This window comes from Serpula lacrymans, assembly GCF_000218685.1.
Source record: "Serpula lacrymans var. lacrymans S7.9 unplaced genomic scaffold SERLAscaffold_7, whole genome shotgun sequence".
Taxonomy (NCBI): Eukaryota; Fungi; Basidiomycota; class Agaricomycetes; order Boletales; family Serpulaceae; genus Serpula; species Serpula lacrymans.
In genome coordinates, this window is record NW_006763296.1 from 2,656,326 (window position 1) to 2,681,907 (window position 25,582).

The 25,582-nt window shown below is 46.0% G+C and overlaps 10 protein-coding genes across 10 annotated transcripts; 5 read left to right on the forward strand and 5 right to left on the reverse strand.

Moving 5' to 3' along the window:
* Positions 1-60: 60 nt before the first annotated feature.
* Positions 61-3,252, reverse strand: SERLADRAFT_438637 (uncharacterized protein; the record flags this gene model as incomplete). Its single annotated transcript, XM_007318989.1, has 7 exons — positions 61-450; positions 535-1,621; positions 1,680-2,125; positions 2,202-2,464; positions 2,521-2,796; positions 2,857-2,937; positions 2,991-3,252. The coding sequence occupies 7 exons, from the start codon at positions 3,250-3,252 to the stop codon at positions 61-63; spliced, it is 2,805 nt and encodes a 934-aa protein (XP_007319051.1).
* A 298-nt stretch (positions 3,253-3,550) lies between these two features.
* Positions 3,551-5,258, forward strand: SERLADRAFT_348934 (uncharacterized protein; the record flags this gene model as incomplete). The annotated part of the gene is made up of 3 exons (XM_007318990.1): positions 3,551-3,705; positions 3,758-4,053; positions 4,111-5,258. 3 exons carry the CDS (start codon positions 3,551-3,553, stop codon positions 5,256-5,258), a joined length of 1,599 nt encoding a protein of 532 aa, XP_007319052.1.
* A 548-nt stretch (positions 5,259-5,806) lies between these two features.
* On the reverse strand, positions 5,807-6,075 carry SERLADRAFT_391118 (uncharacterized protein; the record flags this gene model as incomplete). The annotated part of the gene is made up of 1 exon (XM_007318991.1): positions 5,807-6,075. The coding sequence occupies one exon, from the start codon at positions 6,068-6,070 to the stop codon at positions 5,816-5,818; it is 255 nt and encodes an 84-aa protein (XP_007319053.1).
* A 2,955-nt stretch (positions 6,076-9,030) lies between these two features.
* SERLADRAFT_469096 (uncharacterized protein) lies at positions 9,031-10,637 on the reverse strand (the record flags this gene model as incomplete). The annotated part of the gene is made up of 6 exons (XM_007318992.1): positions 9,031-9,658; positions 9,716-9,823; positions 9,877-9,965; positions 10,030-10,244; positions 10,310-10,441; positions 10,520-10,637. The coding sequence occupies 6 exons, from the start codon at positions 10,621-10,623 to the stop codon at positions 9,419-9,421; spliced, it is 888 nt and encodes a 295-aa protein (XP_007319054.1).
* A 182-nt stretch (positions 10,638-10,819) lies between these two features.
* On the forward strand, positions 10,820-11,610 carry SERLADRAFT_370228 (uncharacterized protein; the record flags this gene model as incomplete). The annotated part of the gene is made up of 3 exons (XM_007318993.1): positions 10,820-11,290; positions 11,350-11,383; positions 11,468-11,610. 3 exons carry the CDS (start codon positions 10,820-10,822, stop codon positions 11,608-11,610), a joined length of 648 nt encoding a protein of 215 aa, XP_007319055.1.
* Positions 11,611-11,807: 197 nt separating this feature from the next.
* SERLADRAFT_415884 (uncharacterized protein) lies at positions 11,808-14,475 on the reverse strand (the record flags this gene model as incomplete). The annotated part of the gene is made up of 12 exons (XM_007318994.1): positions 11,808-12,128; positions 12,182-12,204; positions 12,254-12,365; positions 12,415-12,551; positions 12,604-12,663; positions 12,684-12,771; positions 12,834-13,168; positions 13,235-13,404; positions 13,459-13,539; positions 13,598-13,723; positions 13,953-13,968; positions 14,033-14,475. The coding sequence occupies 12 exons, from the start codon at positions 14,279-14,281 to the stop codon at positions 11,912-11,914; spliced, it is 1,614 nt and encodes a 537-aa protein (XP_007319056.1).
* A 248-nt stretch (positions 14,476-14,723) lies between these two features.
* On the forward strand, positions 14,724-15,223 carry SERLADRAFT_438645 (uncharacterized protein; the record flags this gene model as incomplete). Its single annotated transcript, XM_007318995.1, has 2 exons — positions 14,724-14,834; positions 14,894-15,223. The coding sequence occupies 2 exons, from the start codon at positions 14,724-14,726 to the stop codon at positions 15,221-15,223; spliced, it is 441 nt and encodes a 146-aa protein (XP_007319057.1).
* A 552-nt stretch (positions 15,224-15,775) lies between these two features.
* SERLADRAFT_491417 (putative oxalate decarboxylase/oxidase) lies at positions 15,776-18,379 on the forward strand (the record flags this gene model as incomplete). The annotated part of the gene is made up of 18 exons (XM_007319022.1): positions 15,776-16,089; positions 16,145-16,218; positions 16,274-16,297; positions 16,350-16,392; positions 16,450-16,477; positions 16,535-16,609; positions 16,669-16,712; positions 16,766-16,811; positions 16,863-16,904; positions 16,977-17,088; positions 17,137-17,329; positions 17,384-17,393; positions 17,446-17,480; positions 17,534-17,597; positions 17,656-17,689; positions 17,741-17,800; positions 17,860-17,888; positions 17,939-18,379. 18 exons carry the CDS (start codon positions 15,776-15,778, stop codon positions 18,044-18,046), a joined length of 1,335 nt encoding a protein of 444 aa, XP_007319084.1.
* A 35-nt stretch (positions 18,380-18,414) lies between these two features.
* On the reverse strand, positions 18,415-18,743 carry SERLADRAFT_438647 (uncharacterized protein; the record flags this gene model as incomplete). Its single annotated transcript, XM_007318996.1, has 2 exons — positions 18,415-18,474; positions 18,534-18,743. 2 exons carry the CDS (start codon positions 18,741-18,743, stop codon positions 18,415-18,417), a joined length of 270 nt encoding a protein of 89 aa, XP_007319058.1.
* A 2,559-nt stretch (positions 18,744-21,302) lies between these two features.
* SERLADRAFT_469109 (uncharacterized protein) lies at positions 21,303-22,500 on the forward strand (the record flags this gene model as incomplete). Its single annotated transcript, XM_007318997.1, has 3 exons — positions 21,303-21,404; positions 21,608-21,908; positions 22,080-22,500. One exon carries the CDS (start codon positions 22,177-22,179, stop codon positions 22,393-22,395), a length of 219 nt encoding a protein of 72 aa, XP_007319059.1.
* Positions 22,501-25,582: the final 3,082 nt, after the last annotated feature.

Genomic DNA, 25,582 nt, shown 5'->3' on the forward strand with positions numbered 1-25,582 from the left:
ATATTGTACAAACATTACAGAGCGACAGGTATTCGGGAATTTGGAAGCATGTATACAATACTAAGTCTCTACGTCAAGGTCAAACACATTGTCAGAGGTCGACACATGAGTATCCTCCATGGAACCCGCAATGACGAAGCCAGCTAGTTGATCTTCCTCATCAACATCCATTGCATTTTTAGGGTTCAACAGGTCACTTTCGAGCCAGTGATGACTCGGTTCTCCAGCACTCCAAAACGGCTTCATTCTTCGAACAGCTTCGAGTGATCTCGAGTCCTGGCGAGGATGGTCCGCAAGGAAATCACGAGTACGGAGAAGTTTAGCTAAGACATCTTTATCTTCGCCATCGATGTCTCTATAAACGGTACTTGAGCAGCCGTAAGCAAAGATATTGTAACGGGGATGAAGGTCGTGATGATGGCGAATCTTCCCTCCTTTGATGACGTGAATCTTCGATGGGGTGCCTTAATGGTCCAATTTTTGTCTCTTGGCAGTAGAATGTGATCCCCTCTTAGCAGTCTGGACCAACTGTACTGCTCCAAGAGCAGTCTTTTTGGCAAGATTTTTGCAAACTTGGGGGTTTGTGCCAGGACCACGGGGCAGCTTCGGCTGAACACCCAGCTCCAAGATTAGACTAATGTAAGGACGCACTGGCTCACCAGAGTTCTCTCTAGGCCTCTCCAAGGTGAACTCAAAGTAGGGATTGGATCGAACGTCATTCTGAACTTGTTTGGAAATGCAGTCGTCAGGAAATAAGTTGATGTCTCGCTGGTTAATCGAGTATGTGTTGATAGATCCTGCACAGATGCGCCGCTTGACTTGAATAAGTATCGCAGTCATGACATATTCGCAAAGTTCTTTGTCCCACATGAGAATAGGAATCATGATGTCCACCCCCTGCTGATTGTCTCGCGTAATGACCGCCATGCCCCGGAGGAACGCAGCATACATTGCCTCTGTTGTCGTGCCAGTGTCGTCTACCATCTTCCCGAAATACGTGAAACGAACGTACGACTCCTTGAACATGTCTTTTAACGTGACTTCACTGGACACGTTGTCTGGAGTGCACCGCATGATTTCGTTCATCCAAGCCCCAGAGAATAATGCCTTCAGGAAGTCGATTAACCTGACGCCCTGACTGTAGTTTAGGGGTTTGGAGTAACTATTCCTAATAGCTCGATCATGCACAAAGACGAGGAGCAAGCGCGCGACAAGTTCACCCATCGCTCCCTTGTCCAGCAGACCCATTTTAAATCCGTTTTCGAGGGCTTTCAATATCACCGTAAAATCCTCGCTATACATTTCCAAATTTCTGGCGGCTGCCTCAGCCAGGATAGGCTCGGATGCATAGCTAGAGCGAAGATAGTCTCGAGTCTCCGGGACAGAGTAATTCATACGCATATGCCTCGCCACCAGGTTGGCCTCGTGATGGACACTCGTGTGACGGTATAACTCATAATCAAGCAGGAGCCGAACATCCAAAAGTATGATTATTTCTTTCGGCTGCTCGCCTACGGACGGTAGCCTTTCAGGAGCACTGCGACCGACAACCTTGGCTCGAATCAAGTCCAACATTATTTCCTCGCTCTCAGGAAACGACTCGTCCAGTAGAGCCCAGTAACTGAATATAGGTGACAAAAATCAACCAATGCTGGGCCCATGAACGCAGAGAAGCTCACAGGGGTCTACCAAACCGAGCCATAAACCTGATTTTCGAAAGATCGTCCAACTTGTAAAGGTGAGGGCAGATCGGGAAGCCTGGCCAGCAGTCGAACGGCACCTCTGTTATCGGTGCCTGGAGCAAACCTGGCCCTCGAGAACGTGCGGAATTGGGCAGGTGTAAAATAGGTGCATATTCACGTAGTTTGGACACCACCGTCGACAAGAACAAGACAAAAATTGACCTTGTATACATGCCAGCCAGACATGATTGTAGTGTTTCAAGGACATTGATCTGTGGCTTCCACCTATCAGGTGAAGGTATTAATCTTTGGGCATCATCAAAGTATAGTATAACCTTCACGTGATTATCATCTGGAGCTTCATCGGCTGTATGTTCCTTGATGGTTTTGAGCAGTTCAGTAAACCTGTTCCTCGTTTCCTGCACAACATCGCCCCCGGGATCCTTGGAGGAGGATATCATCACCAGTATCAGGCATTTGATTCAAAAAACTCGCATCTGAATAAGCGAAGAAACACACCGAGTGTAGGTATTCCTTTGTGGCGTCAAGAGCATCTTGATATAATGCTGAACGGATTCCTTCAACCTGAAGGTAGTTGTGCCAACGCTCAGCAATTTCTTGACGCTTCATTCGGCTATCATTTAGCAACGAACTAAGTCGTTTAGAGGCTAGGTCATAAATTTTGCCCAGAAAAACGATTATGTTAATTTTGGCTGTCGAAACCTCCTTGAAACCGATGAGGAATTGGCGGACATTGTTGTCGGGCTCAGGATAGGGTTTAACTGACCACAGGATTAAAATCAGTAGACCCGTCTAAATATCGTAAGTAAAACATTACCGAATGATTCATATCCCTCGTTGCGCAAATTGAAGGGGATAGTGAAGACGAACTTAGCCTGTTCGTGGACCATCCGCGACTTCCCCGTGCCCGAACTCTGGACTATCGATGCAAAGCCAGAGTAAATCGAGCTGTAATTTATGATATTAAGATTGTCGAGGAGAAGTATGTGCATTTTCCCCGTGTATTCCTTATTCCAAGCCGACTTGACCACTGGTAATAGAAACATAAGTGGCGTCTTCCTGAAGTAGAGAAGCAGTAAGTACCTACTCTTGTCTACACATCATATAGCATTTGTGAGAGACTGTGAATTTTTGACACACAAGTCGAGCTTACCTAATTCCGCGATATGACCACCTTTATGCGACTGAGATTTCCCTTTAGTTTCTCTAATTTGACTCGGAAGGCGTAATATATCTGGGAGCAAGTTGCTAGATCGTGCCAAGTAAGCGGGCCTGGAATAAACTTACCTCGATTCCTTATATCCTTGAACTCTTTCTTGATCCACGCTTTCTCCAATGCGACCTTGAGGTCTGGTTCATTACCTAGGAGATCCCTTGTGTTGCGGACAAGACCGAATTTGGGGTCGAGTCGGTCCTCTTCTTGGCACACCATGGCGAGAGCAGTCGGAAGCATGCTCCTCTTCGAAGGATCAAAATCCCCAATATTTTCAATGACTTTCTGATCCTGAGTACGATGATAAGCATCCTCCTCCTCTTCAGAGAGAGACATGTTATTTGCAGAATTAGAGTATGTGTGAGTTCCCATCGTGGTACTGCAAAATATGACCATACACCGCGGGGTAGGACTGCCAGTGCAAGTTCAAACTCAGGCTTACCATCATACTAGTACAGATATGCACAACTCTGGTCAACGTAATGCCCGTGCTGGCCCAACCGTGACATTCCTACCTAATAACCTGAAGTCTTAGTAACCTTCACCCCATTTCATTGAATCGATGGTTTTCAAACAGGCTCTTCAGGATGTCGACCAGTACCGTAATGCATACGCTTTCGCGTTTTCGGTGACCATGGGGTATTACTGCTATGGATGGGATTTTGGCTCAATAGGTGGAGTCATCTCTTTGCCGTCTTTCCAAGAGTATTTTGGTCTAGACAAACAGTCTGACGGTGTGCGAGCAAACCTGAGTGGGAATATTGTCTCCGTTTTCGTTGCAGGGAGTTTGTGAGTTCTTCGCTTCTCTTCACTTCGATATCGTCCTTATCATCCCCTTCAGTTTCGGTGCGTTGACTGCCAGCTACTTCTCAAGTCGTTTTGGTCGAAAACCGTATCTTCTTGCATCCGCAATCATTCATATGCTTGGCTGTCTGGTCCAGGCAATCGTTGGCATCGGCAGTAGCGAAGTGGCTGGTCTCAAAGTTCTTTACTTTGGACGATTTTTGGCCGGAATAGGCATCGGAATTGTCACTGCTTTGGTCCCTCCGTATGTATCAGAAGGTGTACCTAGAGCGATACGTGGGCGATGCACAGCATATCTCGAATTAGCGTTTAGTATCGGCAGCATGCTGAGTTGTATGTCCCCCGTCTGTCTTCCCGCAAGAGGCCTACGCTAAACAGCACTCTTACTAGACTGGGTCAATTACAGTGCTTCCAAAAACATACCTCCGGGGCAGATGCAATGGAGACTACCCATTATCATGCAAATGGCCCCTAATGCTTTCTTCCTGATTCTATTGATATTTCAGCCAGAATCTCCTCGATTTCTGGTAGAATGTGGGCGATATGATGAAGCTGCGAAAGTTCTCGCGTACATCTCCCGGAAACCAGTCGACGACGGGTCGGTCATCGCGACGCTTAATGAGATCAAAGCCGACTTTGAAGGAAAACAAAGGCTCCCACTATTGGATCAATTTCGAAAAATGGGAGAGTCACAGATCACAGCACTTCTTTGCTTCATTCCATCTCTCTTGATGACCTTCCAGCAATGGACAGGTACGAACGCCATCAACTACTACAGTCCACAGATCTTTGCCACGCTCGGTATATCTGGAACAACATCAGGGCTATTTGCCACCGGCGTATACGGTATCGTCAAAGTCGTTTCCATAAGCCTCGTCCTTTTATTTGCAGTGGAACGAATGGGTCGTAAACGATGCTTGATATACGGCGGTCTAGGCCAAGGCTTGGTCATGCTTTGGATAGCTGGGTACAGTGGGGTCCACCCGCAGAAAACTATCGTCCCTGCCAGTTACGTCTCCATCGTTGCCGTGTACCTCTTCGCAGTATCCTTCTCCATTGGCTGGGGTCCCGTTCCTTTAGTGGTCGCATCCGAGGTAGCGCCCAACCACCTTCGCGCTGCTGTTATGTCTCTCGCAGCTGCGTGCACCTCGCTTTTCACCTTCGTCGTTGCTCAACTAACACCCATTCTGCTTTCGCACATCACATATGGTACATTCCTGCTCTACGGAATTTGTTCGCTTGTTGCGGCGTTTTGGGCATATGTTTTCCTTCCTGAGACTACTGGTTATGCGCTTGAAGATGTGAAATATTTATTTCATCAGGATATCATGGTGCGCTCGTTATATGACGCGCCAGCCGGTCATATCTTCTTGAGAGGAAAACATCCCATCTCAGTGCCCGAGTTGAAAAATCTAACGCGTTATAGATTAAATGCCCCGTCTGGCACTGTCGTTGGAGGCCAGGATAGTGAAGAAAAGTACATCGAAGAGGTGATGACGATACCTTACCATACCAGTCGGAAAACGGATATCATTTAGCACCTTGCACAAAGACCACCGTATTTTAGTGAAGATCTTGACGTTACTTTATGAGTCGTTCTGGCCCAATGACCAACCTTTGGGAACGCTGCAAAATTTATCCACAAGCAATGCCCATCGAACATGACAAAACCACCAATTATATATAGCACAGTACCAGAACGTACTTATACATGTATGCATACAGCTCAGCTAGTATGTAGCACAGATATATCAATGTGTAGTTGGAGGAACAAAGCGAGTAGATGTACAAGGGAGACAACTAAAGCAAACTAGTAGCGTGATTTGTAGAGCGAGCATGAAAGCAACCAAGAAAAGAAACCAACGGTTAAGCAAATAGAACAAAGCAAACAATGCGGAGAGTCCGTTTTAGAAAACATAGCATGGTCGTATAATCATTGGGTTGGGCCGAGGAGTAATATGGTAGCCAAAATCAAGATCACCACGTTTGTAGATCAGATAATTCGTTATAGGAAATCTAAGGTGATGGTTTAACAAAAGCTTTGTCCCCATGAGGTACTGAACATACCTTGAGAGAACTTTTGCGGCTGTGAGACTCAGATCCGCCCCCTCCCTCGGTCTTGGGCTCCACCAGATCTAGAGCTATAGTACTGTGGGTTCTGCCATTCATCGATCGGAGAAGCTTCAGAATAGCTTGATCCTTGGGGCGAATCCACTTGGTGAGTAGGGGACGGCAAACCATGCTGCACCGGGATCCTCCTTGCGCTTGGCAATCCACCTTCATCCCTTATGTATTCAATCCCTGGCCTGGGCGTAGGCTGAACGATGGGTGCGTGTCTATCATGTGCCATTGCAGGCCGAGGAGCGGAGCGACTAGAGGCTGCAGCGACAGGACCGAGGTTGACTGTCTCAGAGGCAGATGCCATGAAAGCAGTCGAAGGCGCCGACGATCCCCTAACCGGCATCTGATTAAAACCTGGATGGCCGAACGAAGGTTGTCCGAACGAAGGCTGCCCGAATCGCGCAGGTTGACCCTGGGTGGCAGGTTCAACGGGCATCGGAGGACGGAGTCGCCCGCCTTGGTTAGGGAGGTCACGACATGAGATGGTTGGATGTAGTTCAGGCTGGCTGTAGCGGGGATCTGTGATAGGTGGCAATTGGCCATAGCGAGGGGGCTGCGATGGAGCAAGCGATGGATAGGGGCTATTTGCACCAGCTCGCCTTCCACTAGCCTTGCTTCGCCCCTCGCCAACAATGTGGCCTTCGCGTCGCAGCTCGGGGTCAATGTTGTCATCTGCCGTAAAAGACGGACTGCGATTCAATTCAGTTATGCTTCCTGACGGATCAGCGGCATATTCGGTTTCCTCATCGAGCTCGGACATTTCATTATCATCTTCTTCGATTGCCTGATTTGCTCTGGCACTCTTGCTTCTGCGCTTGCGGGTACGTTTGTAGCCTTCACCTTCGGAGACGTCAAGTTGCCAGTAACTTCCTTTGCCAGGCTCGGTTATGGGGCGCGGCGCATGGCGGAAAACCTTGTTCAGCGAAAGGTTGTGGCGAATCGAGTTCTAAACGTGATAAATTAGTCTTGAAAATCAAAGTAGAGCTTGTGGTTAGACTTGCCTTCCATGCCTTGTCGTTCTTCCTTGCTCTGAACCACTCAAAGCGCGCTTCTAATGCTTGATAAATCTCTTGTAAAGTCAATTGCTTTCTGGGGCTCCCGTAGATAGCCAGTTTTATCAACGTTGGATACGGCTGATTCGGTTTCTCGCCCTGGGGAGGGTCAGGTAAGGAGTACAAATTGACGTCCTGGTGAGCCGCAAGCCCCAATTGCTGGCGCAAATACGGTCCAGCATCCGGGTAGGACACAGAAGCAGGAGCCGTCAAAGCGCTGGGGGAAATAGAATATGTGGCGTTTGGTCCAGAACCAGGTGTAAACTGAGGGGTAGAAGACGCCGACGAAGAGGACGACCGCTGAGAAGATGCTGTTTGGGGCATGTGTGGTAAGCCGTGAAGTTGTTGTTCTGGACTAACATTATGGTACCCTTCTGACGCCACCGTATTATCAGCGGGGTAAACATGAGCTTGTGTACGATAGTAGGGCCCCGCGCCACCGGGGCCAGGCTGGCCACTAAACCTGGTATGTTCTAATCCGACCCTGTGAGGACCATGATAAGCAGGATAGTGTGCACTGTAAGATTGCTGCTGCTGCTGCTGCTGCTGAGTTTGGATTTGGAGTATAGCTTGGGGATGATGAGTTGGGTTCGCGTGCGAGAATTGAGGCTGGTGATGGGATTGGAATTGATCTGATCCAGGATGGAAGCCAAAGCCACTGTGGGCACTGTTGCCACTTGAGGAAGAAGACGAACTCCTGTAACTCTCTGAGCTGCGGTGGGACCCATCTGGGCTAGTGTGGCGGCCATCTGGGTCATAAGTACGCTAGAAGCAAGCTGTGAATTCCATTGCATTGCCAATGAAAGAGGAGGCGAGCTTACAGAAGGGGTAACCTGAGGGTGTGCATAGGAAAGCAATGATGCTTGGTCTAGAGGAGCGCCTTGAGGGGGGAGTGCTGGCTGGAGGGAGTGTGGCGGACGGTGTGGGACGAAGGGGGTGTCGTCGAAGTGGTCAGTGTTGTTGAGAAAGTCGGGATGTGTTTCGAGCTGGATGCTTCTATGATGAGCCGGACGAGTACCAAAATGGGCTGGATGGAGTCCCGTTGGCTGAGCACCGCCATGGCCACCGGAGCGGAAGCCAGAATCGGACTCGTCCGAAGAGTGATGGTGTAAACGCGGGATATTGACTGGATTGTTGGGTTGGAGTGTGAGAGAATCTATAGGGGGCAGGCCGGATCGCCCACTTGTGTTCGTTAATCCCGGAGGCATCTGCTCTTTGCAAGTCCATGTTCAAAAAAATGACCGGGACCCATACACACAAACAACACCACAACAACGCGCGGGAGAAGAGCATCGCGTGGCAGTCACGGGATAGAAACAAGATGCAGGTCAGCACTCGGCACTCTCCGCTTCTAACAAAGGAAACAAAACGTACCTGGAGCACAAAGGAGAACTCGATGGCTTCAACCGACAAACTTAGAGCCACAAATCAGCGCAAAATGCAGGTGTGTTAGGGCTCGTACGAGGTCGTCGATGTGGGTTTTTTCCAATGTAGTTCGACGTGGGCCGCCTCCCTTTTTAAAGACATTTCGTATGCGTGACAAGTTTCGTCAAGTCACTGCCCAAAATTACCCAAAAAGGAGAAAACAGATGATTGCTTCAACGTGTTCGAAAGCAATCATAGTCCAGGATTGCCTCGGGAGAGGTGGGAAATGCTTGGGTCAGCAGAGCGCCCCCTTCGTCTCGCAGACAGCAGAGCCAACTTGTCCGTCGCATGTCCTCTCATTGCCATACATGGCTAATCCTATCGGCAGTGCTGTATGTTTGGCCTTTCCACCTAAAAACAGCAATTCAGCCATGATTGCGTCGGACACACTTTTGAAAATTACCACTTCTGGCAGCATCGTATTTCCATAAACGCACTCCCAGCCTCATCGCGCACTCCACTCTGACGCATCCTCATCGAGCATCCAGGCGTTTTTTGCAGCACCTCGAAGAAGCCCAGTTGATGAAGACCGCTTACATCCACATTCCCATGAATCGTTATAAACAAACCCAGTTCTTTCGTGGGCACGGTGACCTGTGAAATTGGAGCGTCGAGACAGACAGTGGGCGCGAGAGCGAGGAACGTGTCGCGCCACATCAGGGAAGACCCGACGTTTCCATATATAGAAGGTATAGTGTTGACATCGGAACTTACCGACCGCCCTCTCTTTTCTTCTCCTTTGTCCTGAGCGTCAGGCTCACCAGCGACCCTGACAGTCTGGTCGTCAGAAATATCGATTGCGATGCGAAGTACCGTCATAGTGCTCAGAATAGAGTTTATATATGTGTAGTGGCATCAGCAATCGAACTAGAGAGGCTGACACGACCACTGGTAACTGTGGGAGGTGATTCATTGGCACAGAGATGTGGTACACGCTGGGCACAGTTTTTTCTCTGTCTAACCACAGCTCATTATATACTAAATTTTCAGCATCATTTTCTCGGGACCACGGTCACATCGGCAATGAACTTCGAAACTGGAAGTGTAGTGGGTCCAAATGAAAGGTACGCAAAATTAGATGTGATGCCAGTATGCTTCGTTTATCCAGAAAGTAGGTAAGGACGTGTTTGCCAAAATTCATCACCTATTATATCGCAGTGCATGATTTCTATCGTCGTGCGAGGCTTGACTTGTAGTTTCTGCTTTTGCTTTGGCTGAGAGCTCGACGTGGCATCTTTGTCATTCGAGGGCTCAGAATTTTCAACGGCGTTATCCCCCGATGGATCTTGCGTGGACACCATGTCTTGGGAATTTCCGATATCATGCGGGGCATCCGGTATCTTGGTCAGACACACCAGTTTCAGCTTCGTATATATATAGTGAATGTTCATCCTAACCTGTTCCCATACGATAACGCTGCCTTTACGAAATCTCGGGAAGATCTCATTGTAGTTAATCCTGAAGCGCGAAAACAGTATTTCGTGCTTAGCTTTCGACAGCGTCCCCTTGAAACGCGGATTCAGCACAAAGCATATGGAAAGGAGGTAAGAGTGCGAACTCGTAGAGTGGCGTGTGCTTCTGTGGTAGTTTGAGCACCCTGTTGGACGAGTGCCCAGAAGACGGTGTTATAGAGATTATTGATGTGAGCTCCATGCTGTTTATCAGCTCGTACGAAATGGGGAGTGCTTCAGAGGGCTGGGGCATGACTCACTGTCTGCTTGTCTCCACGAGAAGTAGTCGCGAACTTCGCGCTCGTTGGGATAGAGAACGATGCGACCGTCGAAGGAGGGTGGGTACCGCAAAGGGGTATCGGGAAAGTACTGTGGCCAATGAAAGACATAACACGATGTGAAGAACGAAGTTAGGGTCGTGAGTATTTTGGCGTGGCGGCGGTTGTAAAGGTTTGTTGTCTTGCGCAGGAGGAAGCTATTAGGGAACTGCGATTGATATCTTTTCATCGCCAGAAATTAGGGATGTAAATAGTACCATACCTGAATTCGTCTGATTCTCCGAAACCAAGGACGATGTCCTTGTACTCTGTCATGAGAGATTGAGCAGCACGATCCATTAGCTTGAGTGCGCGCTCATCGTTGGGTTTTGCGAAGGCGTGTTCGTCTGAGAACCTGATTAGAGGAGGAAGGTCAGACCTGTCAGGCTCGACAGGGGTGTCGAACTGTTAGGGTGTCTAACTGTTAACTCACCGATGAAAAGAGTGGCCATCGAGGCGACAGACGATGAATGTGGCAGGCAGAAGTGGATCTGGCAGTTCAAAGTGTCTGACATATGCATACTTTGAGCCCGCCATGGAGGGAGAGACTCATCGATGGATTGCGAGTCATGGAGAGATATCCAGAAAAGGAAAGGGCGTAAGTGGATATGCCTTTCTGGGCCGTGGGAACGAGGATGTTCGGTTAGGCACGCCTGCACCACCTTGCAAGTCGTTAGTACTGCACACCGACAGCCTCTGCTCTTTCACTCACCATATCAAACAGCTTCCATTAATGACCTCTGCTATTCAGTCCCTCACAAACTCTTATCCGTACCCCTTCAGGCGTCGTACCCTCGGTCGCGCAGCCTCGCCCCCCACCTGGGCCTGCTACGAGCAGATCCCATACGGCGGCGACGACGACGACGACTATAGCGAGAGCCTCTCAGAGGACGAGTCGTGCTCAGAGGACGGCGAGGACTACACCCGACCCATACCCGACCCAGACTCGGATGGCGAACATCCTGTATCTACTGCCACCGACAGACAGGATGACACACAGAACATGGAGATCGATGCCACAGGCGGCGGAGATGCAGAGAAGAACTCTGCAGAGTTCAAGAAAGACCTAAAGGGAAAGCAGCGTGCTGTAGACCCTGAGCCTCAGCCCACAAAGAGGCGCCACCACACAAAGCAGCGCCGTCCTGTATATACTCTTCGCCCCATCCTCACTATTCAGAAGAGCCAGGGCTTCGTATGGAATCAGGTTGGTGTCGTCTTATCAGTACAGCAGCACAATCAGTGTCCTTATCTTACTTCCCCTAGGATCTCTTTGTCCCTCCCTACATCAAAGACCGCTGTTCGTCCATTTGTTATCTCCCTTTTATTATATTTATCTAACCGTAGAACTCTACCTTTATCTCCCAAACTTTTCATTTCGCAGACGTCGCCTCAACTTCTCCGCCTAACCGTGACGGCTTTATCTCCAATTCATGGTCTTCCACCAGGTCTTCCCTAACTGATTACGAAGTAGAAGTCGTCGAAATCCGTGTCAAGGAGGGCGAATTATTTGATATCATCCCTTAGATTCTTCGTGTCATTCTGACAATCATATTTGGTATCATCTTTCAAACTTCCCAATATATCACACTTACCCCAAAAGCAGATCATGATCAATTTTTCTTTTTGTTGGACATTCACATTCAACGTTCACGTATTATCAGCTTCTTTTTTCATGTATGGTTAAACCCACATCCCTTTCACTGTTCTTCGCTACGACATTGCATGTTCCACATCATCTACTAAATCACTGTTTTTTTTTATCACGTATTACAAACGACGGCTCCCTTTACTCATTTATCGACTATCAAGTCGCCTTGGGCCCCTGTTAGTCACCTCCAACCATGGCCATCAGTGCATCATCCACCTCCTTCATTCTCGCAGCTTCTCTCTCTCTCTCCAGCGCCTGCTCTTTGACGATATCGCTTTCACGTGTCAAGCGATAAGAAGGCTTCATATAAGGCTTGTAGTCTAAATGTCGTTTCACATAAAAACACATGTAGGCTGGCGAACTTAAACATGCCCCCAAGCTGGATTGAGTGACTCTATGAAACCTTAGTTTAGAGTCGAACGGATGAGATATCAACCTATGGCTTACTTGTCATCATCGAAACGATACCACTTTTAACGATAGGTTAGGCAATATAAAATCAGGCGGTGATGAACATACCTCGTCCTGAAAGCGGGCAAAGTTTGTGTAGTGCCCGTTATCCATCTGACCCTCGTGATTGATAACAGCGAACAGATCATACTCGTACATAGCATCAGGGCCCAAGTCATGTCTAGTCGTTGCCTTAGCGCAGCCAGACGAATGACATATAGTAAGCTTACCCTTTTTCAGATTCTTTCCCTTTCGCGTTCATGACAAGAGTCGTATACGGTGCCATGTTCAGCATCACGGGGAAGCGTATTGGTGTGTCGATTTTTTGCGGAGAAGAAAACTTGGACATGTTCTTGTGCTCGAAGCGCTGGAATAGATGATTAGCGTGAAGAAGGCTCTGATTTCCACGAAATTGTTACTTTGAACTGAAAACTGAGGACAGGGGGTAATTTGCGTACACTCAACCGCTTATTTGCCTCCTATAGATAGAATAAATAACGAGAGGGTCGTGGAACAACGTGACGCCATACGTGTGAAGCCTTGCTACATTTGCTGCAACTATATTCTTTAGACCCAAGTTTTTCTGGCTGTGTAAACCTATAGGTTGTTAAGTGCGTATCGGGGAAATGAAATTACGCGGCACTCTCACCTGCGTAAACATCCTGCTAGAGTGTTATCTCCAGCTTCACTCGTTTTGCTTTTCAGTTCGAGACTGATGTCGAGCATTGGGTCCACTGTGCTTGTAATATTTCCACATCGCTCGCAGGTGACGTCGCTCTGAAGTGCGCCCGCGAACGTCGAATGTATTATGCAGTTACACGATACGTTCGTGGACCCGCGACAAGTACCATGAATGAGAGCGAGAGCAGTGATAAAGAACTCGTGAGCATCTTGCTGTGCATAGCCTGACATCTCCGACGAAACCTTCCATGTCGTGGCCAGAAATGATGTCGGTCCGAAGGGCGTGGATGTGGGTGAGTAAATCTAGATGGTGGAAATGCACGTTTTGTTAGGCCTTTCGAATGAGCAGGAAATGTGAAGGGATATTACTTCCGTAAATAGCTTATCCATCTCGCAGCAGATACAGTGTGCATGTTTACACAATTTGCTGTTATGTCTGTCGCTGAGGAAGTAGTTCCGTAGCAATGGATTGTGGATGAAGGACTGGAGAATAACGTTGAGAAAACATGTTTGTCCCAAATTCAGCAGGCCTCTCCGACCTTGTTAAATATAAGTAAGGTAGTGCGACTGCTTGCGTGAGTATAGTAACCGACCTTGGCATGGGAGAATGACAGTTCCTCTCAGAGCGGCGTTGTCCTCTTCCGTGGGTGTCCAAGCTACGTACGCTTCGCGACCTTTTTTGGCCACTATGATTATGTCAAGTAAGATCGACATCAGCGCATCAAAACAAACCTTGAAAGTTTGTATGTTTTTCTTCGACCGAGATGACAGTGGAAAGGAAGACGTTGTCGAGCGTTGTATCATAAATGATATCGTCGCATTCCGCGCAAAACACGGCGCCTGATTTGGCATCGACACCTGATAAAATAGACGCGCATAAGTGAGAAGAATTCAGGGGGCGGGCGTCATTGTAGGCGCTTCGGCAGCCACTGGACCAATGGACGCGCTCAAGTGGTGAGAACATACTGACAGAATGTGTGGTTCGCATCTCTGAGATGGCTGATAATGTGACTATTTGACCAACACCCGGTATTAGAGCAATGGAGGCAAACGAAAGGTCGCGTCAGCGCGAGCTGGCACGTATCACATGCAGGCGCCGATATCTAGGGCCAACGGTGAATCGGCTGATGGAACACGAGGAAGGAGAGTGGGCGTATGAGCACTTACCTTTCTCCGTTTTGCTGGATGGGTCACATGCTGAGTGCGCCGGGCATTCCATGCTATCACTGTTTTGAACTTGGCTAGGATAGCAGACTTGATAGAGTCATCGGCGAATGCGGAGGCTATGTGAGAACATCTTCCGGTATCGCTCTCCAGCAGCTCGGAGGTGGACGGTTGGGCATTTTCAGAATTTATTGTACCAGAATTTGATTCATCTTGGGTGGATAAGGTGCGTTTTGAGCTGGGAGATGACATTGAAAGATGTAAACTTGGAATTTGTGTCAAGTGTTCGGCGGACGGTAGCGCGGATGTGCCTCTGGATCCGAAAGAGAGATTTTCTGATATTTTCTAATGCAAGCGATATATAAAATGAGTTTTTGCCAAAGGAAAGCACGAAGGAGGAGGCAAAGAAATGTGTCCTGGTGTCGAGGAAATCCAATGTAAGCTCCAGGAGGAGAGAGCGGACACCGGAAGCTTCCATGGCATACCTCGGTTACCAAAAATGGACATACTATTAAACCATTTTGTGGCACCAAGTCCCACCCTTTTCTCCGCGGCACTGCCAGTACTGTGGAATCACTAAATATTCTCATTTCATTCTCAACCTCGTCCATTTCTCGTACCGCACCACCTCCCACTAAACAAATTCAACGGCAGTCACAATGTAGCATCGGCTATCCGGATATGAATCTTTATCATGCTCGCCGACCCAGTCGAAGTCGATGAGCATCGCAAGACCAGCAAGCAACTCGTGCGCATGTCAATCGTAGTTGGAGGCGAACTCGTCGGCAAGGAATGGCACTCTAACGTCTGCGCACAAGGTTGGATGCACAATACGCACGACGAATGGGCACCTGAGAATCTTAGATCATCGAGGTTTACAGCATAGAAAAATGGCTTGCACGGTTTTTTTCAACTCCTATGAGGCGAGACATTGGGAGAGTAGGCCACTTATGCTTTTTGCGCCGCACGCTGTTCCCCACTAATCCTTTCATGATATTTATCACTCGAAATTCCTTCTTCTTTTGCCAAATAGATCATACACCCGCCATTGAACTTCCTCGATGGTGTCCGCGGTCTGCGTTCACGTCATCTGTCACTCCCACCATGCAGAACATTCACGCTGTTCACTTGCGAAGAACATTGCTGAGCCTGGCCATTGCCTCTGGTGATCAAGTTCAACATGCACGATTTTGACACTAAGTCAGTCATATCTCATTTTCCTGTAATTCAATACACACCAATTGTTCACGTTCCATTGATAGCATTAAGGCCTACATATAAGCAACGTTTGAGGGCGAAAGATTCAGATTTGCAGTCACAATATGCAGTGTATGTAAGAAAAGTAACACTCGTGTTCAACGGTTGTCCGCCCATCAACATTGCCTAGTGGTGCCAGGTCTCTTCGGTTTCCTGATGTCATGGAGTACCTGTCATCCCTTCATGTCGAAATCTGCAGAATTCGTACTAGTCTGAGTAGAAGCTTTACAGGTTCGTATATGTCTCAAGGCATCGATTCCGTTGCTGACCGACTTTATTATTGTAAACAAGACTGTTCCTTTGCAGATGCAGTGATGCAAGTACAGTCTGGTGTTGAAGCCAGTCCGAGACAGGGGAAACACAGCTGAACCAGTCGAAGACCTCCCCCTCAACCTTATATAAGGGATAAGTCCGTCGAGTGTCTCTCAGCATCGCTGGTGACTGCCTACGATATTCCCTTAGTTTCTGATTCCCCACTCGTTGCTAAACATGCTTTCACTCGAGCTGAAGCTTGGAAGGATTCTACTTTACTCGCTCACGTTGGCCGTCATTGTGTCAGGAGCTCCAGCTGACACCCATGCCACCACTGATGCTACAGTATCGTCTTCTGCTGAACCTTCTACTCCAACGGATCCATTCGCGAGCGATGATGCCAATCCAATCCTCTGGTCTCCTGATAGCCACACCATTCCAGAGGCTGTCCGTGGACCATACGGTGGATCTGTTCTTCGTCCCCAGAATGTTGCAATCGACAAGGAGAACGCAGACATGCTAGCCCCGCCCACAACGGACCATGGTGACATGTAAGTAACTTAGTCGCGCAGTCGGTGAATACAAGCTTTACTGATTTCGGGATAGGCCCAATGCAAAATGGCCCATTGGTCTAAGCCATAATCGCCTCCAAACAGGGGGGTGGGCCCGCCAACAGAATAGTATGTTTTTCTTTTTGCAGTGTATGCATGTCTACCTGGCTAACAATTCATATAGTTCAATCCATGCCTATTGCGACCCGTGAGTATCTGATGTGTATTGCTTATTCATTCTAGGCTTACTTTGTAAATAGAAATCGCTGGCGTTAACATGCGTTTGGATGCCGGTGCGGTTCGGTAAGTTCTAGTGTATTGTGGCTGTATTTAACACGAATCTCACCTTTCATCCCACAGCGAACTTCACTGGCACGGAACTGCAGAGGCCAGTTCGCCGACTTAAAGCGAAAATTTCACATACTAAAAGTTTCACGAATTATAGTGGGGCTACATCATGAAGGGTTCCGTTCAGATCACTTCGATTAATCAGAATGGCCAGAACTTTTTGTCAACAATCGTAAGTGTGTTTGTGATGTTATGAACCTCCCAGTGATATACTCCTCATTGTGCACGTAGGGCCCGGGTGATGTGTGGTATTTTCCCGCAGGCATGCCTCACAGGTAAAAATACATCAATCAATCACGTCCTGCATGTCTCCTGATCCTCGATTTAGTATCCAGGCTACAAACGAGTCTGTCGATGGTGCCGAATTCATCCTGGTTGGTATTTTCCATTAGGTATATGAGGACTAGTGTTGAACTGTTTTATAGGTGTTTGACGATGGAAGCTTTAGCGAAGACTCTACATTCTTGGTAAGTGACCATGGTATATTTGCAAAGTTTGGTCTGGCTGATTGTTTGGTTTGGCTGATCGTACTCCCTTAGTTGACAGACTGGCTTTCGCATGTTCCCAAAGAAGTTCTTGCAAAGAATTTCCAAGTCCCGATGTCTGCATTTGATCGAATCCCATCCGAGGAGTTATATATTTACCCTGCTGGTTTGTTCCTTGTTGCGCTTTCTATAAAATGATCTAATAGTCGTCCAGCTTCCTCTCCTGATGAAAAACAACTACCGGTGAGCGCTGGGGGGACGATTCCAGACTCCTACACGTATCCTTTCTCGAAGACATCGTTTACTCCATTGAGTGGTGGATCTTTCAAAATTCTCGATTCTTCGACATTCCCTGCCTCCAAAACTATCGCCGCCGCAGAAGTCATTGTCGAACCCGGAGCTATGAGGTATGTTTCCTCCTATCAACTGTCAGATATGAAAATTGATTTATCGCGACTAAGGGAATTACACGTAAGTATTATCTACGAGGAAATATCTCTTGCAAATAATCATTTTTTGGCAGTGGCATCCAACCCAAGATGAATGGAGCTTTTTCCTGTTTGTTTCCGTTTTCAGTTCTTGCGGTTTGCACTTGACTCATGTTCATACAGCGAAGGCACTGGTCGCATGACTATCTATGCGGCTCAAAGCAACGCAAGAACTTTCGACTTCAAAGTATGTATCAGTATCAGACACTGTTTTCTGCGAGACCTTGCTTACCTTTCCCCTTCAGGCTGGCGACATCGGCTATGTACCCGCGTCTAATGGTAAGCTGCGTTCCACGTATCACGTACTGCATAACCTCACGTATCTGCTAGGGCATTACATCGAAAATACTGGGAATACTACGCTTAGGTTTTTGGAAGTGTTCAGATCTGGTGAGCTACTAGCATCATACAACAACGCCGTGGTGCTCTGACCCCGTTGGCTTTACTAGACCGTTACCAAGATATTGGTCTGCAACAGGTATTATTTTCCTTGTATTATGCAGTCTTCAAACTTACCGTTCTCCCAAGTGGCTGGCGTTAATCCCGGCTCAGCTCGTTCAGGAGCACTTGGGCCTATCTGCCGAAACATTAGCTCATTTGAACAAAACAAAACAAACAGTTGTGGGGCCGGTGTAATCGGTTTGTACTATCTCACTTCCCAAACATTATCAACATAGATAAATGTAGATACGCATACCTAGTACAGACACGAAGCACTTTTCAATAGTATCCACCGCATAGCCTCCCCAGCATCTCAGTTGTATGTGTTCTTCAGACCTTCGTACCGTGTCTTAGTTCGAGCTCTAGGTTTCTTTATTGCTGTACAGTTTTAGTCATCGTACTGAGAAATCGTGGTAAGTTTAAAAAACAAGCTAATGGCGACAGTCCAGGTCTGAAGCCAGAAGTATGACTAGGGTTTCAATTTTAATCGACAACTACAAAATAAATATACTTGCTCCTGAAGCATCATAAAACGTTGCTCGGTAAACTCCGTGAAACTGGATTCAGATCTCTTGTGATATATGTTCCATTTCTATAACCACTTCTACAGGTTCACGATAGGACTTTGTGTGAAAACTAAGTGTGAACTCCTTTTGTGCGATAATTACGATTGAATACTCACAGGCATCGTGGAGAGCCTAGGGTAGGGCTTATCGTAGTGCTTATCGCTCCCGTGTGAACCTTCGCATTGGTTGTCTTTTGTCTCACTATCACTTTCTACGAAAGTGACTCGACGTTGGCTATCGCTGTGGAAGGCACTTTTTGGAGCGATCCCGGAAAATAACGCCCCTTTCCCGCCACTTTGGTAATATTCAGAGTTCATCATTGCCATGAAAGAGTTGACATAGACTTTTATATATCCCTGAATGTTTGGATTACAGGACACGAAATAAACCAGATGACTCACGTGTTGTAAGTAGAAATTCCCCCGCCATATAAATCAAGTTGCCAGGCATTGCTGCACACTAAACGCGTGTGTAAGCAGTATAACAGGATACGGATATTGAAGCATACCGCGATAAAGGTGATAATGCAGTCCAAGCTTCAGTTCCATAGTCAGCAAAACGATCGTTGAACATAGCATTAAACCAAACCTGGTGAGGCAACCGGAACTTAAAACGTATATGGAAAGGGTTTTGAGCCTTGAATCCGTTCTGTGTGTGAGGGGAGGATAAAGTAAGGAGCGTGTTGACCGGGTTGGAGCAGGACACTGTACCCGTCAAACCCTGTCTTTGAGGCTCTCAAAAGATAGCACATAGTGATCGCAATCAGTAGGTCTGTGAACCCCATAGAGGCTATGGAAAACACCATTACCACCTGAGATCCAATATAAAGCATCCACGCTCAATTAGGGCGCCCTTAAGATATCCGTTACTTTACTCACCCTGCTCCCGAGTATATGCGTCATATACGAATTGCGGTACCTATAATTTGCAAGTAAAGTTGTTAAAATCTATATCTTGAGAAATCTTCAATACTCACGCATAGTAGCAAAGATCTATAAATCACCATTGTTATTCTGAGTGTTTTTAACAAATATATGTAATAAACTTACAGAGCGAGAAGGCTGTGGAGGAGCATCGGCACATTGAATTAGAAAAGCTGAGTGGCGACCATAAACACTGACTTGGATCGCACCTGCTGAGCTAATGATCGCAAAACACTGTGTGGACCCGTCCGCTGTCATTAGACGTTGCTATACATGAGGGTAAATAACATACCACTGTTGTCAATAGCAGCCTTTTTCTACCATGGCATACTGTAATGACACACGTATAAGCCATTTTCGAAGGACAAATACAATTTCTCGCATAGAGGACTCTGATGACTTACAAATCCAGATGCAATGGAGATAGAGGCTACAAATATTTAATTACATATATTGAACAAATTAGTTGACAATGCAGAAATGACAGATACGAAACACACCAATGAGCACTTATGCTAACAATTACCTGTTATAGTACGCCTCAGAGAAGGATACATTGATTGAACGAGGCATTCTGCTTACGGTAATTACGACTTGTAGCTGTGATAAATGAATTAAGACTCATCAGGATTCATCTTAGAGAATATGCGAACTCACGCGTATTGGCCAAATTATACTATGTGTAAGCACTGAGATTTTATCGAAATTGGTCACCGATAAGAAGTACACTCCATATGTGATAAGGGCAAAATGGAAGGCATCGATAAGCCTTGAAGAAGAAGAAAGTCGGCAAGGATGTGTAACTGTCATATATCTACCTACCACAAAGACACGCACTATGGGTATAACGTCAACAACGAGGAGGGGTGGAGGCTGCAGACATACGATTGACTTATATCCTAGCCATGCCTTTCTCCAATGAGTCTGGAAGTAGATGAAAAGCTGTATACACGAGAAGCCAAATAGACTGTTGGATACACATCGATAAGAAGATTAAGACAGCAGCGGCAAATTTTCGTACACAGCGGATAACACGACACCCATATACATAGCACCGAGCGTGCCATCCAAGGAAGTGAACATTATGCTAGTTTAGTGGCCTCGTCGTCAAAGGTTTGACGTATGAGTAAGGAAAATAAGAGCGAATACAACCTACACGGGTTGAAGCTTTTATCTGCAAAAGCAGCAGGAAGTGAGCTCACTGGAATACATATCAACATCTTTGCACTGGATTTCGTACAGATCCAAGAAATGGGGTATATGTGATCTATTTCGAGCCCGCGAAAGGACGCTGAACAATAAAGCTATGTCCAGTATCGCCGTATCATCACGCAGATGATTAAGCCCATCTTTCTCAAAGGCCTTGATGGATGCTCACAGATCCAGGGTTTGGGCACGCTCAGTCTAAATTTTCCAGGAGCTAGAGATGCAAACTCGTACACCTTAGTGAAGACCAACAACAAGCAAGACATACCACTGAAACGTAGAACAAACAAGGGATAACCAAGGCTGGGGGTCATATCATTATAGACTGCTGGAGATGATCACGGCGACTTCACTAAAAGCCTAGAGACCCGAACAGCTCCGAGTCTGAGAGGAAATGTCCAAACTTATATCAATCATGATAACGATGCAGTGACGAACTATCTTTCAAGCCTTGTTTTGTTGACGAACATCATGTGTTTATGATGTATCTGATCACAACAGCAATTAGCGAGCTATGATACATTTGGTTGACGAACATCATGTATACATGATGTATCTGATCACACCAGCAACTAGCGAGCTCCAAACCTAAGTAGACCAGCGCAGGATCACTTTCTGAACATAGGCACGTGCGTGGCGTGGCGTTTCCCCCAAGTGTACAGGTTACATAATCTATATATACGCCATCGCGCGAGGCCTGCCTGACCTGCCCTAAACGTCCTGCATGAAAAACTCGTAATTTTTTCTATAATCCTCGTCCCTTCGTCCCACAAACTATGTAGAGTTTATGTCTCATGGTCACCTCTTCAATTGTATCTAATGTTGTATGGACGAAGAGATGGTGCTCTCAATGGAGAGGTAAGTTGTTCTGCAATATGGTCTCCAATTTTTTGTTCTTTCGACGCGATGAATTTTATTTTGTTCACAAGCATCCTGTCATACCTAGACTTGGAAGCGATGTTTTATGCTTTTTGTCATAGTTACACTGATCGGTTTTCTGCAGATGTTGTTTTCAGTTGTCGAAACGTCGCTAATACTATGTGCTAATTCTATGTCTATAGGCAACTTGTGGCATCGCTAATCCTATGTATAGTTATGCCGAAGCTCGCAGGTCATGATTCTCATCCAGTGTGAGTAGTTCATCATTCTTATCACACTTCTTTTTCGTTCGTAAGATGAATCTACATCATTCAAACTAGAGTATATGAGTGCCTGCAAGGCTCGATGCTTTTCACTTATCTGTCAATCCACTGATATCATATTCGTGTTTAATGGTCCTCGTTCCTCATTACTCATTATTTTATTGCAGATATACCTATTCCATGGTTATCTTCAAGACCCACATTAGAGTTAGGCGAAGCTGTAAGTCGCCCCTCCCGTTTTTTTTTTTTTGTTGGCTATGATGCTACTATGGAGTTACCGCCTGATCTGCCTCTCACGAGGAAGTTTGATGTGAATTCCTGGCTGTTCTTTTTGAATTCTGAGCCTATCTTGTTAAAGTCTCGTAAATTTGGTGCTGATTCTATCTCACAGGCACTGCTCTGTGAATCCCCAAGAGCTGTTCATATTCGATTTTCATCATGATTTGATTGATACTGTGAGTTATCTACTTCCCCCTTTTCTCCCTTCTATGATGCTTTATCACGACGGTCTTCGTATTCTTACTGCCGAAGAGGCCCGCCACAGCTCAAAAACTCGGGCAACCCCTTCTGATATTTTTTTGTTATGGATGTTTTTCTTCGTGGTTCTCATCTTGCATTTACAGGACTGGTACAGTATTGTGGTCCACATGGTGAGTTTCAAGTTATCTTCTATTTCCTTTGCAGTTCCTTGTTTGTCTATATTATAAGCAAAGAATGTTTGGACAGCTTGGGCTGTGGCGCCGAATTGCTGTGACTGGAATTCGTAGTAACAATTGTCGATAGCTATAGTATTGCATGCAATACATTTTCATCCTGTACAGCGTGCGGTTGTTTATTGAAGTTGGCGTGAAAGTACATTTGTTAGTGGAGAAATGGCAGGCTATAATGTAGAAAGAATGCTCTTGACATGTAAACTGTTCCCGTACAAAATTTATGTAAAGAATCCGACGGGACCAAGGAGCCTCGTTCTAGTGGGACGAGGCTCTATAATATTGAGGATAAATGCGTAGTCTATGTGCATTTACCGGTTCTTTTTCTTTGCAGTAATTATAAGGTGACATATAATACACAGAGATATAGACACCATTTGGCATTAGAAGACATTAGCAGCAAGTACAACATTGTGATTATCAATCCACTTAACTATGAAATTGTTATTCCAATGGCTCCTACAGCATAACCTAGTCTTGAGCATAACCTAGTCTTGAAATAATAGAGTCTCCCTTTGGATCTGAAAAGAACAAGAGCTGCCCCAGGTCCAGGTACTTCTATTCTGAAGCTGTGTCACTTGTCCCGCTCTTTTGACAACCAACATATGCAGTCTGCATTCCTTTCAAGTCTCCATTCTGGCCTGCAGTCTGGCCCACCTGTGGGATGTCCATGCATTCCTCAACAACAGGAGAAGTGAGCATTTGTATGCCAAGCTTTGTAGCAGTGCTGGGTAGAATATTGAATGTGTGAGAGTTGGTGTGGGAGTAGTTCATGAGGATGAGCTTTTTCTGTTGAAACTCGAGAGATAAGATAAAAAGGAGACGGGAAGAAGTAATTACAAAATGGGAAATTAACAACTATTTATACATATTTGTAATGTTGTGAGACTTGACATCATGTATTCCAACACACCCCCTGAGTTAATAATCATCCAAATCAGGGTCACAACAGGGACAATTAACGCCATGTGGTGGAAGACTCATCAGTGGCAAAAATTTTTGCAGGATCAATGGGGATTGTGGGAGAATTATTGATTGTGGCAATGTGCACTTATGCATAATTGTGCCCACCTGTAAGAATTCATTGTTTTATGTCATCAGGCATGTCAGCAACACAGTTTTGTGCCACATGACTGAGGTGTCCACAATGCCAACAAGCATTATTGCGGCCCTTTGTATTGCCCCAATCAAAGTCAATGCCATGTATAGAACTTGATTGATGCTGTAATATTTCCAAGGTTTAATCTTGTTGTCTTCATATTGTTTCAATACATCAATGATCTCTTTTGTTGTGGGAGCTGGATGTTTGAGAGTAAGGGATGTTCAGAGGGGGGATAATAAAATATCCAAGCCAGCAAGTAGCTTGTCTGTGATCTCTACGTCCAAGGGCTTAAGGTTGATAGCCTCTAATTGATGGATAATGGTGAATAGTGCTGATACATAGGTCATGACATTTTTTGACGCATTGTGAGAAAGTGAATAGAAGCTTTGTCAAAAAGTGATGCGGGTAGCATGGTTGTCCCATTCATACTCCACTTTGAGAGTGGCCCAGGCTGTTTGGATTTTTTGTCAGCAATTGAATTCCGGCTCACTGGCATTGGCTCCACTAGGAACCAAATATGTGTATTGCAGTGATCATATCCCTGTAGAATGGAAGGATAGTTTTGCCCACTATGGTAAACTCAATGTATGACCATATAAGATCATTATCCTTATCAGTGTATTGCATTGTATGAGAGTGTAGGAGCAACATTCTGTAAGGACCATTTACTTTTCCTTACCTTTTCATCCCATGTCTTGGTTTTCAGACACTTTCCCCATTACACCTCTGGCCTTAGGGCTGGAAGTGTCCTTTGCCATTCTACTTCTCATTGCCCTAACAGGTTTTCTTAACCATAGATACCACTTCATATCACAGATCAGAGAATAGGTAGTACTCCCAGCCAGGCAGCACAATGGGTAAAAACTAGTAGCTGAGATCTCGCTAACCAGCTCCAAGTCCCATCAGTGCCTGGATATATTAATAAAGGCTTGGTTCAGGATCGTACCTCATCATGAGGATACGGTTCCTGAGCATGCCTGACAAATCTATTATTAGTATATTCTCCCACCTGCTTATCAATATCTGAAGTCAATCTCTGAAGTTGTACCATAGCTACTCTTTTTCTTATTGGTCAATTCTTTCCTCAGACCAGTTTCTTTTATTCCTCTTTTGGTCTGAAGAGATAGATAGTTAGCTATAAGAACCCTACATATTGATGTATGATTCCTTAGCTTTTTATTACTTAAATAACCAGTTTTACTCCTTATCAAAAACCCTTGAGTTTACTCCTTGTCCTCGACTTGCTATATTCTCTAGCATCTATCAACCTTAAAAACTCATCATACCTCTTACTCCCTGCAAGTGCAATCAGAGATAGGTTTTGTTTTATTATAGTTTGATGTTGTCATATCCGTACCAGAAGACAAAACTCTGGCATCTCTGAGCCTGAAACCCCCAAACCATTGGTATACTTGGGATTACGTGTTACAATACACAATTTTCAGACCTTTAAATTTCATTCTCCACTTTAACTTTCTTTTGTAGTTTCACACACTGTGCCATGCAGCACTTTCCATTTTTGTTTAAACTCCACTTTCTTGTGCTGCACTGCTTTTCTTTATTCTTAGCTACAAGTCTCTCATGCGGTGGAGCTGGTCACACAGGCTGTGCCCTATGACATCATCAGCCACTGCCTTCATCAACTGTATAGTACACATGTACAAATAGTCTGTAGATGTATATAAACCCTAATAGATCAAGGAGACTCCTAACCGAGTCCTCCTGTTGTTTACCCACAACAAACTTGGTCCTATCATAAGGGGTATTCACTCCCACTCACTTCCCTCTTGGTTGTCTAAGTTGTGCGCCAGAGTATACAAACTCTTGGTTGTAACATTACGTTCCTTGTGGTCTGCCGGTTGGCATAACTCTATGCTCCATTCCCACATGGTACTCCAGTTGTCCGTTCTGATACTCCTGCACTGGACTTCTAGTCCGCCATACATTTCTCCTTGCACGTTCTAGTATTGCTCATGGACTCTGTAGTTAGACCTTATGATACACTCCTCACACATACATTCTTCTCTCGCTAGATAATTGTCCACATGGAACTCCATACCTACATTACGAGTTACTCCTGCT